The sequence below is a fragment of the Ambystoma mexicanum genome, chromosome 2p, assembly GCF_040938575.1.
Source record: "Ambystoma mexicanum isolate Mex_15411 chromosome 2p, UKY_AmexF1_1, whole genome shotgun sequence".
In the NCBI taxonomy this organism is placed as follows: domain Eukaryota; kingdom Metazoa; phylum Chordata; class Amphibia; order Caudata; family Ambystomatidae; genus Ambystoma; species Ambystoma mexicanum.
Window position 1 is genome coordinate 24,181,528 of NC_090923.1, and position 15,885 is coordinate 24,197,412.

Sequence of the window (15,885 nt, forward strand, 5' to 3'; positions counted from 1 at the left end):
GCTTTGCCGTTAGCAGAAAATCCAAGCCTTTGCCCAGGAAAGGGCTTGCCGTACATAATATCTGGCCTTGAGAAGGCAGGAATAAGGCTTGAACATAAGAGGTAATGGAGAAATCTTGAGACACGGCCATTTAAGAGAATATGATACCGCTATGCAGTAATATGCAAAAGTGCATGCAAGAAATTAAAAAACATGGTAGAAAAATAGCTGGTCATACGTAACAGAAATGTTACTTAAAACCAAAGGGATACAAAATACCCAGACAGCACATTACCGTATGGCAATGTGCGCAGTGTAATAAGAGTCATAGCGGAGGAGAGTACCCCCTGTACCTAGAGACACAGGGACTGATCAAAGAAAAATCAATTGAGGAAATTATACTAACCCAGAAAATACTTTTTATGCAAGACTTTGTCTTGTACAATATTGATTTGTCCACTAGAACAGGGAACTTTGCAAAGCAACCAACAAAATATTTTAAGAGTCACCTAGGAACAATCTCCATTCTTAGTTAACAAAAGTGGTAACACGAAATCTGACGCAATGACATTTTTCTGCCCTTACATTCCCACTCATATGAATTTAAACGTAAAACAGCGAAGGTCCTGCAGGCCAAAGACCAATTGTGCCAACTATGCCTACATCCTATACCCATTCTCATCTATGGTCATGAACAATGGCAAAGGATTGCAGGAACCAACCAACAATAGTAATATGGTTGAGTGACTTGTGAAGAGCAGCGTACATCGCTGTTGCTTCAGTGTACCATCTGCCAATTCATAGTGGGTTAATCCATGAATGGGTCAGTTGCAGTACCAATGCCCCTTTCAAATAGTCTGAACAGCATCCTGCGTGTATGAGATTTATCAAACAAGAACCTAGCTGGGAAACTGTGCCGCACAGACGACCTGGCTAGTTATGTGCTACAGGTGTGCTACCAGTCAAGAGAATTAGGGCACAACACAGACACTGCTCACTACAGTAGAGAAAGGAATTCGGTTTATAGAGATGTCAAATAATTTATTCACATGGCCATTAAACATGGAAATAAATGTTATATTACACTATGTACACATATTTTACATGGAAGGAACTGCCCAATTTTCGATCCTCAAAATAAGGCCTTGTACTCTGATTCAGGCATAATCGATGTTAAAATCATAAGCGTCTTCCGGCTCAGCACTCCGATCCAGATTCACTGTTAATCCCAGCGGTTCATTTCCCAACAGCGTGTCTATGAAAAGAAAGATTTTTAGTCAATAGTTGTCAAAACAGAAAAAAACTATCTCAGTATTTCCAGCTGACCATGTGGATTTAATCAAGGTCTACTGCCGAAACTGAACACGTTGTGAACATATTGTATTTGTTATTTATATGTCACTCTTTCCTCACTAGTGAGGCCTCTGTGCGCTTTTTACTTGGTTGGAACGCTCTTGGTGACCGTAGTCAATGTGGTTAGAGATACTAGTGGGATTAGCTTAGATGCATGAGTGCATGTTTGCCATTCTAAGACTTAGGTAGCTGGAAAGGCTCGACTAAGCAACCCAGTAAGGGGCAGACACGTGGGTGGGTGCTCTTGGGGGTTAGAGATAGAATGCTGTTGTCGAAGAGTCTATGCAAGGCCAGCTATACAGTGTTCCATACAGGTGGTGGTTGCTGTATGCTAGTGGCAGAAGAGTTGGGGTACATCAGGTGTTTCAGTCTGGTTGAAACAAAACCTAAGTTATTGGTTGGACTGCCACCTTTAAGAGTCGGTCAAAAAAAGATTTTGGCACACCCATGTGCCCTAGCACGAATCCCTTCAAAAACAAACATTGGTCTAGTGATTAAAAGCAGAACATGCAACATTGCACTACAAGTCCCAGTTAACAGTTAATTTCTGGGATGGAATCAAAGCTAACCTGGTGTAGCTTCGACCTAGGACGAGTATGCTGGTTTCGCTATCCTGTCCGTTCTGCACTCAAAGGGTTGGCCTGTTTTGTTTTTGGCATTAGTTATTCTTGGCAGGAGAAAAACTAGTCAGGCTGGACTTCTGCGGCTGGATCAACTAAGGCATGCGCCACTACTAAACATTGTAGTAAATTAAATTGTACTAAAGGCAGTAAAAGCTTGAGAGCTAAACACGAGAACTCCCAACGCTTGAACGTGCGGTAAAAATCTGAAGATGGCTGCCAGAGGTGGGGCTTAGGTAGAGATCAGTCATTGGCTGGGGGCAGTATGACCCAGAGTCCAGTGATTGGTTGTTAGGAGAAAGACAGTTCAGAAGTGAAACTGATTTTCTTCTTTCCCGAGGATTCCCAGCCCGACGACAGGGAATATTCATGAGCATGTGAATCCATGCCAGACCCCATGCTGGAGTAAGTATAAAACCTTATTTGTGGTAGACCCACGAGGGTCTGGTGTATTGGTGGTGGTGGAACTAGCCCGAGTCCTGATACATGTCTGAATGCGTTTTAACACCAACGCTAAAGGATGGGGCCCAATTTGGTTGTGGAAAGCGTGCTCAGTTTCCATAAGTTTGAGCACAAAGATAAGAGACTACAAAGTTTGCAGCCGCAGGATGTTATTGAAAAGGATGAACCCAGAGTGGAGGTTGTCAGTTGGGATGTTTATTGGTGGCCAGGAGTAGAGAAGTACCATGGAGGATTTGGTGTAGGTCTGCATGAACTATCATGATAGCGTCCATGGTGCATGTCCACCCTTTGATTCCACTGGTGCACAGTTCCTCACAAAAAGGGTTGCGTATTTGAGCCGGTTTGGGGCAGAGCAACAAAGAATTGCTTTATGCCATCCAATAACGAAAAGCGTAGCGGATGATTCAACCATGCATTGAGGGAGAGCTATATGTTATGCTGGAAGGATGAGGGAAGGCAGGCTAGGCTGCCTTATTGGTTTGCACCCTTCGCCAAGGAGAAAACACTTTAGTGTGACCTGCCTGGTTGGGAAGAGCAAATGACGTGGATTGTGACAAGAGTGTGCATACAACACATTTAACAGCACATTTAACAGACTTAAGTGGAGCTATAAGCCATCAGTAGAATAAAGGTACACTGGGGAGGAGAGAGAAAGTGGATACATACTAAGTAGCGGTGAGGAACAGGAGTGCTTATGTTAGGAGTATGTTCATCACATAATTCACATCAGACAAAGCAACAAGTGATAATGCGACCTGGATGTTACAAACCGACACACTGCTTCTGAACACAATATGGGACACTATTTTTCATGATCTTTCAGAGTCTGTTGTACAGGTACTTTGGCCATACATACCTGCTGCTTGCTGTGGTTTCAAGTCAGATGCCTTGGCTTGCGATTTCCTTTTGGTCGTCATCAAATCTGCAGGACCACTTCTAGACAAGCCTGTATCCTCTGTGCCCTGCAAGATAGCACTCATGGTTAGCATAATATGGCCCACAATGCAGTGTGTGTACCTTTAATCATGGTACTAGTGTTTGTGGCATAAAAAGAAACAATTATTAAAGTTACTCACCGTAGTGACTAGAGTACTCAGACCATAGTCCCCTTTCCTTCATTTGTGGTGTACCCCAACCATAGGGGTACAATTTATCCTTTACAGAAAACCATTTTTTGGAATGGCATTTTGAATCACTACTAACGTGCAAGTGTTGCTGCACCATTTGAACACTTAAAAGACTAAAAAGATGCACTTAACCTGCAAGTATTAACTTGTCTTTTTTTCTTAACCAAGAATCTTTTTTCTTTGCAAATAAGAGTGCAAGACATATGCTTTGAAAACATTTGTAAATTCTCTCTTCCTCTCAGAATCTCACATTTAAGTCCATAATGCAAACTCTAAATCTTGAGTAAACAACTTTTTGAAACATATTGGAATTTACCTCAACAAAATTTCCTCCTGAAGAACCACCGTGACCACGCGGTGGGGAAACACGTGTCGAGGATTTCAATCGCTTTTTTGTACTGCTCGCAAAAGGACTCACCTCAAACAGCAAAATTGCTCCCCAACGTAACTTTAACATTAATTAAGAATATATTTTCCATCAGAGGATCTTAATCGCAATTCTGCACTGCTCTCAAAGGGACTCTTCAAATATAGAGCCAATTGCTCCTCAACAACTAAGGACACATTTCTTTACCAAAACAAACAAGGACAACAAAAGAACCACTTTCACAACTTTGCACTGTCCCCAACAGGACCTTTCCCAAACACAGAGCCTATTACTCTAAAATTCAACTGTTAGAGGTATGAAGGATACAATTCTTCAACACGCTTTAGGATAAACAGAAGAAGCGTGCCCCTTGCACTGATAATTGTTTATCAAGACCAAGTGAATGTAACTTAGTAAAATTCAACTCGTGACCTAGACTATTCATATTTTAAAAGGAATAACGATCTGTTGGTTTTCATCCTAACATTTGAAACCAAGTCAATCCAACCTGTGACTAACATTTTCTAATTTTGTTTCTTTGTGCACAGTGCATCAACCAGATCTCTGGTTCAAATTCGTTTGTATTTTCAAAGAATAAAATCTTTATATGATTTCAAACCAAGAAACTTTTCTTCATTATACATAGAAGCGCAACAGGACCATCAATTTTCAGTATGCGTAGGATCTGTTCAGTTTTGTCACTAACTGGCATCAACTACTGCGGTAGGGCCACATTGAGGAATCATTTCCCGATAACACCATTGCCAAATCTTAATCAGGAGTTTGGAATGGTTGGCAAGCTAGAGGTAGCTAGCGTAGGGATTCAGCCTCAGTTTTCATTTTAAGAGCTGCTAAGTGCATCAAATTGATGAAGGATATAATCAGTTGGTTCATAAAACCAATAGAAGGACTATTGAAGCCTGCCGTTTGGCCTGCTCTCAGATGAGCGGTCAGGAGACAAAGCTTGCAGGGGAGGATAAATTAGGCACCCGACGGCCAAGGATTGCCGTCAGAGCAGTGAACAGTCATCCCTTTGATGGAAAGTTAAGCTCCAGAGCCACAAAACACCAACTAGCTCATTTTGTCGATTATTGGTTAAGGCAAGCAATCCGCTGAGACGATATGAGAACTGCTGCAAACATGAAAAGTAGCTAGGCAGGGAAGAACACAGTAAAGTTCACAAAGACGCCAAATCCTTTCTCAACTTAAAGGTGAAACGTTTGGATCTCCCCTCAATTGCACCCTACCAAGTGCTTTAATAAGTAGAACATCCCCATGGCAGCTGGCTCAGGGACCCATGTGCAGCACATCGAAAACACGGTACGTTGTCAAATTCAGGTTTTAAAATCCAGATGCAGAAGTTCTGAAGAACATCTATATAGCGAAGATGGAGTATCTTGGACTCCAAAGAAGACTATTGCTGATGTTCTGAGCAATATTTCCCAGATTGCACCACTTCAACTCATTTCACTAAAAAAGGCACTGCGCTTGTTTATGTTTTTTTAACACAAAGGGCTGTATCCTTTTAAAAGCCATGTCTTTTAACAGCCATTTTCCCAGGCAGCCATACACTAGACTGATGGTCTGCCATGCCAGTACATATGTGAAGAGCTTATTCAGGTCATGCCCCCCCCATCCCCCCTAATTCATCTAGTCTTACTCACATGACAAAGGTACAAGATTGCTCTAAACAGTCCTGAGGGTTCACCCTCGACCATTTACCTGTTTTGGATTCTTCTCAGTTGGGTCCACTTCACAAGGGCCATCTTGACCTGCCTCCAGTTCCTCAGACTCCCTAGTCATTTCTTCCTCTGGGTCTGTCGCTTGCTCGGTTAATGTCATTTCATTCTCATCAAGTATCCCATTGGTCAGACCGGGGGACTGGAACACAATGCTGCCCGCCAAGTTGGAGCACTTTACAGCTGAAAATAGATAATTCAACTAAGACCATGGATCAAGGTTAATGAAAACCAGCTGTGCTGGGACAAGGGATAAGAGAATTCACAGGAGTGCCTCACCTTTCACAGTGTCCTTGTTTTTCTCTTCCAATTCTTTCATGTCGACTCCCTGCTTATTCATCTTTATTGTGGCTTCCTGAAGATGCGGCTGCAATGTTAAGACTGCAGGTGGATGGCAGTGATAGCTTAGTTTGGCACTAGAAAATAAAAAGCAAATTTGGTTATGAAAAGTAAGCGAATGGGCACTTAAACACACAAGACCTGCTCATGGTTAGCTTCAATAGGTCACCACGGCAGTGGGGAACTGCTATGCCTGAAGCCATTAAAAGCTGCGAATAATTTTTCTTTGCTCATTCCCTATTTTTGAACACTGATATTCCTCGCCTTATGTCCCCCCTCATCCCTACCTCCATATCATCCTAGAGGAAACTAGGTTTAAGACTCACTTTAACACAGCCCATTGACTGTTCAATATGCGACTTAGATGTTAGGATGTTCATTTTACCCAAACTACACCCATTATGAATGCTGCATTCACACCCGGGGAAGAGCACTCAATCATGAGACTGGAACAAAGGGCGACAATAGACATTTTCCACCTGCTGTCCCCGTCACCCGAGGGCCTTCCCCGGGTGGCGCCATTTTATTTTGTTAATGTGGGGAGGTGACAGGGTGAGGCTCCACGTTGTTCCCCACCTCACCCTCTCCCCCCAAACCCCACAATCCCCTTTCCCACTCCATCCCACACATCACTGCGGGACTGGAGCTCTGTGCTCCAGTCCCGGCGCTACTTGTGTCTCCAGGTTTGCCGCCATAGACATGGAAGGTACATGTCCCTTTTCCATTAGGCGGCTAACTTTTTAATTCTCTTCTCCTTAAATCAGCTGTGCAAGCAGCGCAAATCCCCCCAGGAAAAATTATAAAAGCCATAAACACCCGGGAAAGACAAATTGACCAATATGGAACAAGTTACTTACCTGAAACTATTGTTCCCCAGCATGGGCCGAGCATGGATTCACATGCTCATGAATCAAGAATACATAGCAAGGCTCAACAGAAGAAAATACTCGACTCACCTTCAAGTGAACATGTTGCGTAGTACTACTTGGCTGACCCTGGACTCCTCTGGAATCCCTGTCGACGCAGTAGAATCGTGTGAAGGGGTGTGTAGACCTCCACGTAGCAGACCTGCAGAAGTCCGGCAGGGGAACAAGGTTGTTGCAGCAATCACTCTGGCGGAATGGGCTCTTGGACAGGCGGGCAGCGTCAGTTCACCAACCGGGGACAGCCACCTGGAGATGGAAACCTTGGACAAGGCCTTCACATGGTTCACAGGACCAAAGTTCACGAACAGTTGAAATGTCTTCCGGAAACTTTGTGCACGTCACAGAACTTCAGTGCACAAGCCACATCCAGCAGGTGCAAAGTCCTTTCCGGCAGCAACAAAGATTTTGGAAAACCACAAGCAACACCAAAGGCGCGTTGAGGTGGAATTCCAACAGAATCTTTGGCATGAAAGAGGGATGCGCATGCAGCACCACCCTTGTGTCGTGAAAAGTCAGATTAGGCTGTTTGCAGGAAAGGGGCTGAATCTCACCTACCCACCTTGGCAGAGGTGATGGCCACGAGAAAAGCAGTCTTCCACAAAAGTAACGAGAGGGGCCTGATGCATAGGCTCGAATGGAGTCCCCCCCCCCCACCCCCATGAGGCTCGTCAGCACCACGTTGAGTTCCCATGCTGGGGCTTTCACCAGCGGGAAATATCGAAACAGTCCTTTGAGGAACTCCTTGACTAGACGCTGGGATCAAAGAGAAGACCGTCCTGGAGACATAGTGTAGCGGGAGATAGCCACCAGAAGCACTTTGATATAGAGGCGTGCGCTAGCCCCACCTTAGCGAAGGACAACAAGTACAGACAATCTGTGGAGCTGAGACCCTCTGAGGGTTGATCTTCTGCGTCCGGCACCACGTTGCAAAATGTTTCCACTTGTGCCAGTAGCACTTCAGAGTTGAAGATTCTCTAGCCCTGGCAAAGACCTCCCTGCAATCCTGCAATCTGCCGGCAGCTTGGACCCTCCGAACTCCAAGGCTGAAGGAGCCAAGCCTTCATGTTCAGCAAGCCCGGGTTGTGATGCAGGATTGCACCGTCTCCTCTGGTGAGCAGATCCGCGACCACTGGAAGTTTGACTGGAGGCGACGTTGACAGGCTGAGAAGTTCAGTGTACTAAATCTGACTCGGCCACACTGGGGCAACGAGGATCATCCTGAATTGGCACTGTTTGAGTTGATTGATGGCTCGCAGCAGGCGAGGCAACCAACTGAACGCTTAAAGGAACAGGCCTTCCCACTGGAAGGAAAACTCGTCCCCCAATGCCCTCGGTTGGTGGAACCGGCTGGCGAATCAGGCATTTGGACTTAGTCGTCGTCACAACCAGATCGGTCTGCGGTCTGCCCCATCTGAGGAAGAGGATGTCCACTATATCCTGTCGCAGCTCCCTGCTGAGGGAAACTCCCGCCAGGTGGAAAGGAATGAGGAACATTTCCTTGGCAACATCCCAGTGCCACAAGTCCTGCGCATCCCTGGAGATCGCTGGGGATCTGGTTCCCCCCCTGCTTCCTGGTGTTACTGTCTGAACATCATGGTGGTATTGTCTGTGAAGACCCTCACCACTTTGCCCTTGAGGGACGGAAGGAATGACTAGAGGGTCCTGAACACTACCCGCAGCTACATGAAATTGATGTGAAGATACCTCTCCTCCAGCCGCCACAGTCCTCTGACGTGGAGATGTCCGGTGTGGGTTCCCCAGCCCTCCAGGGAAGCATCCGTGGTGACCGTCTCCTGGAACAGAGGGCTCTGGAAACAAATTAGGAGCGCACGCCCAACCACCATATTGCTCAACGGAACTCCTAGTCGAGGACAATCTTGTCTGCAAAGATTCAGGACACCTGGATTCACTGGATGTCCAGGAATTCCTGAGGGTGTCGCGTCCGCAACCTGTAGTCATATCAGGTAAATGCACAACGGCATCATTCCGAGCAGAGACTTGATGGTCCGCACCGTGGTGATCTGCAGTGTCAGCCATTGCACCTTGCCCAGCACGGCTAGCCTTTCTCCGAGGGGGCCACGAGGCATGTTGAGCCTGGCCCCCAGGAACAGCGTGTTCTGCAGTGGAATCAAGCAGGACTTTGGACGTTGATGCATGGGTCCACATGCATGCCTTGTAGATGCAATTGGGCCGCCACTGAAGGGAAGGGCCTTCCCTGCATCACGAAGCGCAGGAACTTCCGATGCTTCTTGTGAATGGGGACATGGAAGTGTGCACCCTCCAGACAAGAAGTTAACTTCCTCAAGTTGGCCGAGCACGTGCTGCAACGTGACCATCCTGAACATTTGGGACTTGAGGTATTTGTTGAGGAGCCAAGAATGGGCCTCCAGCTCCTGGTCCGCTTTACCAAAAAGTATCCGGAAGAGACTCTGCAGTCGCTTTGGAACCAGCTCTATCGCCACCTTTTCTAGCATGGCCCATACTTCGGCAGGAGGGATGTGCTGCTCATGCCGGGCCACTGGTGGTATCCGTCTGCTAGAACCCTTAGAGTATGTCCGTGGACGAGAGCATCCAGCACCCCTCGGTCGTACCAGCAAGCCTCCCACTGGGGTGCAAGGATAGGGGGGAGAGGGGGGGGGGGGGGGGCAATGTCCCAGCAGGTTCAATCTTGCTTTGCGGCCGGGGTGTCACCTTTGGAGCGACACCACCAGCCACCTCCGAAAGCCTTGGAACGGCCCCTGTAGGCCTCCTGGGTCAAGGGCTGGCGGTACGACAATGATCCCCCAACCGAAACCCTTCGATGACCTGCCGGATTTCCCTCCTGAGGCACGAAAAGAAGAACTGTGTTGCTGAAGCGTGCCGAGGGCACGGGCCGTCTCCGTGTCGGTCTTAATGGCTTGCAACGGCTCGTCAATGGACTTCCCAAAGAGGGTGTCCCCGAAGGACATGTCCAGAACCCTCTTCTGGTGGTGGCTTTCAACCAGCCACGACAACTGAGGCAGGCACTGTCCCCCCCCCCAATCTGCCGGAACCCTGTGTCCGATGTCCAGGCCTCCAGTGATGGCATGGTCCAATGCCACCTCGTCCCGCTGGTCATCAGGGAGAAATCCCAGCAGCGGGGCCATCTTATACCACAGCTCCGTGTCTTATCTGGCCAGAATGGCAAGCGCATTCGCTGCCTTGACTATCACCACCGAGCATATCACTTTCCTACCTGTGGCGTCCAACTACTTCCCCTCGCTGTCCGGAGGCTGAAGATGAGGAATTAGAGAACTTCTTCCTCGCAGCCGCCGAACCCACAGAGTCCGGGGAGAGCTGCGACCTAAGGCACTTGGTACTTCTTTTCCAGCATGTCCCTCTTCACCGGGGCTGTGCCAGGTTTCTGATCAGCGCCAGGCCTTCATTCCCAAACGTCGTCCAGGAGAGATACCGCCAGAATGGCTTTCCTTTTGGCCTCACGTCATTGGCAAAGGAAACATTCCTTCTTGGTCTCTGCTCGGGTCAGCGTGAATAGAACAGAAATGTGGCCACCATGGCAGAACAACCCCACTTTGTCCGGGGGAGAAGGCGACGGAAGGACGCCGCCGTCCGTGTCTGTAGTCGCTGTGTCCGTCGCCGTCTCCCTAGGTGGGGAGGAAGGGTAATAGGGCACATGTGCGGTTTAAGAGGCAGTGTAGGATGCCGTTTTCTCCTCTTCGCGGGCGGGGGATGGTGCCAGGGCTGCCGTCAGCATCCTCTTCTGGATCTCCGACACCATGTGTGTAGAGATGAAAGGAAGTCCAGCGGTCCTTGGGAGGTGTCAGCATTCTCTGCGTCATCATTTCCCACGTCCTCTGGGACCGCGTGAACTGACACCAGGTTCTCTTCGTCTGAGGAAGAAATATCTGTGCCCTGGAGCACGGTTGAGACCTCCACTGCCCCACCTCTTTTTTGCATCTCAAGGGGTCGGTCCCAGGCTTAGGGACGGCATCCTCTTCTCCAGTTTTTTCCACCAGCTTGGCCAAGGCCTCTGTGGGAGGGCCACTCTGGGTGCAGTCGGGGTCCCCTGGACCGGGTCGGCCCCTTTCACCTTCGAGAGGGCAGCCGCCACCAGCTTGATCGTCGCATATTACTTTGCTTGAACCACCTGGCCGGCAGCTTCTCTGGGTTAGCCGATTTCCTCTTAGAAAATGAAGTGGAGCGATGACTGCCGATGGAGGCAGACAGTGAAGATGAGCGCGCCCGGCTCGTCACGGGACCAGACAGCGCAGCGAACCCAACTTGCAGTGCTTGGCCTGGTCTTAGGACACCACGGACGGAGCAACATCAAAGGACTTAGAAGCCTGCTACTCGGACCGACCGGTCTTGGTCGAGGCCTACCCCTGCTTGCTACACGGGGTAGAGGCATTGGCGTTAAGCCACGCCGCCAACCTAATGGGACGATCCTCGGCGGTGCGCTTGGAGAACCCAAGGCAGACTACACAATCCACATCCCTATGGTCCACATGGAGACCGTAGAGGCACTGGGAGGGTTTGTCCTCATCAAACACGTTCCTCAATCCGCAGCTGGAGCCGAGCTTGAAGGGGTAACCTCCCTCCACCTCTGACATGATCGGGCGTGTGGTGTAGGCCTGATGGCCCTCTGCAATCTTCAATGAAACTCTTGACGATTCTTGCTTTCCAGGCAAAGGACTAAAGTGTGTTGGGAGGAGCCAACGCCTTGGCTAGCACCTTCCTGCACCCCCAAGAGCTTTACAACTAGGCAAGTCTGATCAAAGCACTAGAAAGCCCTTTTCATGCAAATATAAACACATACAGACATGGGTGGCCACTTAATTTCAATTGTATTTAAATATAAGGTGCAGCAAATAACTATTTAGCTGAATAAATTTGTAAAAATGTTAAATTGTAAGTTAGTTTTTCTCAGAGCACGGTAAAGAGCTCTGTGCCAAAAGAAATGCAGCCTGTGCTAGAAATAGACTACAGGCATTGGGTGGGGCCCAGCTAACTCTGGCAGAGAACACAAAGTGGTTGAGCAGCTATTCTCTGTCCATCTAAACACTCCGGCAGGCTGGGGCTCATACACACAGTATGGGAAAACAGGGTTTTTAAAATTACCGGACCTGATAAAATAGGAGTATATTGAGTGAAGTGTTGAGAGTATGGCGGGAAATCTTTATAATATAGCAAATGATGACAAACATGAGCTACAATGTATTCCTGCCTAGGCAGCAGTATGCTAAGTAGTTTGTAACCTGGCCATGCAAGAAGGAAGACTGCAGCGTCCCTTTAAGGCAAGAACAACAGTTTTGGATGAGCTATGCCAGTATCCAGTAAACAAGTTGAACAGTATATAAGGCGCCTGCTTGGCATCAGTCTGGAGGAGCCGGCCACGGAAGAGGAACAGAATGCTCTTGGGGGTGGGGGGGCAGAGTCCTGTGCACCCCCTCCCCCAATCCTTATATTTTTACTGATTAAATTGTTACCATTGCAAGACAAGGGATGAACTTTAATCTGGTGTGAGCGTGATTAGGGGTACCCAAATATATTTAAGGGGTACCCCTGCAAAAATGGGCTACAGTTCAAGAGCACACAGGCTCTAGCAAAAAAAAGAAAAAGAAAAAAAGCACTAACACGTATATAAGCTCTCTGAGCAAAACACAAGGACTCCAACACTTAACGTGCGGTAAAAATCTGAAGATGGGTGCCGGCAGAGGGGCTTAGGAAGAGGGCAGTAGGACGCAGAGCTCAGCGATTACGCAAAAACAAACTGTAGCTCTGCAGACACCGGAGGCCTAACCCAAGGAGAAACTGATTATGTACAAACAATTTTCATTAATTCTATCATATTTCACTCCTGCTTACGTTATCTGGGTCTTCTAGTTTCCTCCACACTTAATACTTATAATTTATCCCATTCTGCATTTTGCCCCAAAAAAACATGGGAGTCCCATTTTTAATGCGCATGGACCCTTGGACAGTGGAGTAGACACCTGTTGAGTCAGTTTGTGCTGAATCCCACAGGCCACATTCCTTCTGGGAAAGGGGTTGGGGGCAAACCAACGGTCCAGGAGTTGCAGCAGCCGTCCTCGGTTCTTTCGTTCCAGTGGTCGATTCTGCTTTCCAGTCCAAAAGACTTGCCTTTTAAACAGTTTTCTCCCTTTGATTCCAGCCTAGCTGCCACTCACCCAGCAGGGTGGCTGCCCTTGCCGGACAGCCAGCCAATCACGCCAGAGAGCATTTGGGTCTCCTAGGAGACTAAGCACAGGGAGTGTGGGTGCCAGAGGCAGTCTTCAGTCCTGAAGCCCGCCAAAGGCATAGAAACAAAGGGACCAACCCTGGTTTGGCGCCCAGAGACAAACACTAGAAGGACCTTTCAATAAAGAAACCGCTAAAAAAGATGTGACCTGTTTAAACAATGGGGCTTAAGGCGCCACCTTGAAAAACATGGCTCCCGCGATTTTTAGCTATCAGTGTTCGCGGACGGGGAAAAATCATGGTAGTTTGTTGTAAAACGGTTCCATGTGCCATTTTCGCCGCAAAAATATCGCCATATTTTTGCGGCAAAAGTAACACATGGACCCTGCGGGGGACACCCCGGCACCTAATATTTTCCTCACCAAAAATATTGCCTATGGCCGTTCCCGACGACCATATGTTCGGCGATATTTTTGCTGGCGAAAATATTACCCGAGACCTGTAAAACCACTGCCACCAGACATTTCGATAGAAAAGGGTAGCATTTGACTGATACACGAGTTTCTAGACACAGGGGATACTAGGTAACCCCCTCCAGCCCTCTATAGGAAGATAGTGTGTGCTGGTCTAGTAATTTAAAAGACTAGTAAAATCAATTTAACTTTACATTCTGTGGGAAATGAAGGTATTTAAACCTTTGGGACGTCTAAAAGACATCCCTGTGCCACTGCTCTGAGGGTGCTGTGTGACAAAGAAAAAAGATGATGCCTATGGAGTTGTCTAAAACTCCATAACCAAAAAAAATAAACAGATTTAAAAATGTCAGAGTCCCAAAGTTCAGCAAAAGAGTTGGGGGTCTCTAAGGTAGAGAGAAACTAGCACATTTTGAGAATCCTCCCTAACACAGCAACGGTCTCCACACATGCGATGACCAGCGCCCTTCCAGTTGCGGTCAGAACAGCTGCTCTAAGACATGTTTCTGTGAAGATGGAAAGCTGAAATTCAGGGAGAAGGCTACTAGTGGCACAAGCTGGCCAGCACCAAAGTGGCGGACTCGAAAGAAAGTGTGAACGGCCACACTTCTGGTGAGGTAGCGCACGAGAAAGCTTGTCAGTGAACTGGGCAGTTCAGGGAAACTTCCAAAGGCTCAGAAGGGTAGGATCCTCGATAAGGTAGACTAGTTTGTGTCACTATTCCAAGAGGTGAAGCACCGTTCAGGGTCTTCTGAATCAGGCAGAGTAGTAGGCAACGTGCTGGACACTAGAAAGGGCGTTTTGGGGGGGGGGGGGGGGGGGGGGGCTGGGGACTAGGACGCTGGGCCACTTCAGGAATCTACTTCGGATCTTCAGTAAGCTGCTGCTCTTTGAAGCAAGTCCAAACACTCCAATGTTAAGGTTCTGCACTGTTCTAACAATCAGTAGTTCTCCAATAAGGGACAACTACTGCTTCCACATACCAGACTTTCTGGCACCATGGATGTGGACTGGAACTAGACATATTGACTGGCTCTTCCCAACGGTCCAAGGGTCTGAGATCAGATAGAGGAACCGGGCTTCAACCAGGCCAATCACTGGAGTCGATGCTGGTCAACTGCAGGAGTTGCTCTTGGATCGTCAGTGGGCTGCTCTTCTTCGTAAAGGTCTTGGTTCGAACCAAGATCTGGCAAAAAGCTTCAGGAACCCTCCTTTAATTCAAGATTTAGGCTGGGCGCTAGCTCACGCTCACAAATGGTATCGATCACCTGCAACCTTCAAACAGCCCAGGGCTCTTCAATATCCATCCAGCAACAGGCTTCCCGGCAGCAGAGGATGATGTGGACTGGGACAGTCCCAGCATCCACCTCTGGGTCACACTTGGAAGGCAGGAAGAAAGGCAGCAAAGGTCAAGATGAATCTCAGAGCACAGCCATTTTAAAAAAAACTAAAAAGTGCTGGACACCTTTAGTAGCAATTGCGGTAAATCCAAAAGTGCACGAGAACGATCACAGAAAGAGAAAAACAAACCACCAAAAAAACAAAACAAAAAAAAACCCACGAAGCTCCAAACAGCTTTTCAAGTACGTCGTCAAAGTAACCAATTCGGTAAAATGCAAGGATACAAAGTAGCCTCTGAACATCACTCTAAGGTGATGTGTGCACTGTAACAATACAGAAATACTATAGAGACAGCCCGTCAGTACAGACAGCCTATGGGAGAAGTCAGTTTCCCCATAGGAGCGCACATAATAGGCAAAGGAAGTTAAGCAGAAGGCATTAGTCTGGGAACAGTCCAAAAGACAGAGGGACCCTGTAGGAATCTATGAAATGAAAAGGTACAAATAAAAGTCTTTCCTAACAGATGTGAATCCATCTTAATCTAAGCCACCACCTACAACAATTTAGATGAGCAGGAAGTCTGTGCCCACCTGATCAAGGCTGTGATGATGCACACACACTTTTCCGGTCAAAGATGTGGTCTGTGTAGTGGATCGGTTTGCTTCACAATGCACACCAAACACCATTCTAACCACCCATTTGTGTGACAAGATAAAGCAATAAATAAGCAGAAATCTATTAAAATGTACCTAAATGTGTGTGCAAAAGTGGAGAACTTATGAGTCCGATCTGAGAGGTTTTTGCTAAATGGTAAAAATGTAAATAAACCAATTACCCAATCCAATCACTGAGAAGCAGTCGGGCTGCACACTCTGTATCTGGGAGGCCTCCTTTTGCCAACATCCCCCTCTTCTGAGCAAGCAAAATCAAGAACTCTGGCGAATTCCTGAAATCAGGTATACTGTACTGCAACATCACCTAG

General features: G+C 47.6%; 1 protein-coding gene across 1 annotated transcript in view; it reads right to left on the reverse strand.

The window, feature by feature from the left end:
- Positions 1–999: 999 nt before the first annotated feature.
- GNL3 (G protein nucleolar 3) overlaps positions 1,000–15,885 on the reverse strand; it is a 43,172-nt gene continuing 28,286 nt past the window's right edge. Inside the window, exons 11-15 of the mRNA XM_069643171.1 lie at positions 15,739–15,881; positions 5,927–6,063; positions 5,631–5,830; positions 3,271–3,376; positions 1,000–1,234 (exon numbers count right to left, since the gene is read on the reverse strand). Of these exons, the coding sequence (XP_069499272.1) occupies positions 1,137–1,234; positions 3,271–3,376; positions 5,631–5,830; positions 5,927–6,063; positions 15,739–15,881 (684 nt within the window). The 3' untranslated portion in view covers positions 1,000–1,136. The remainder of the gene's footprint in view (positions 1,235–3,270; positions 3,377–5,630; positions 5,831–5,926; positions 6,064–15,738; positions 15,882–15,885) is intronic.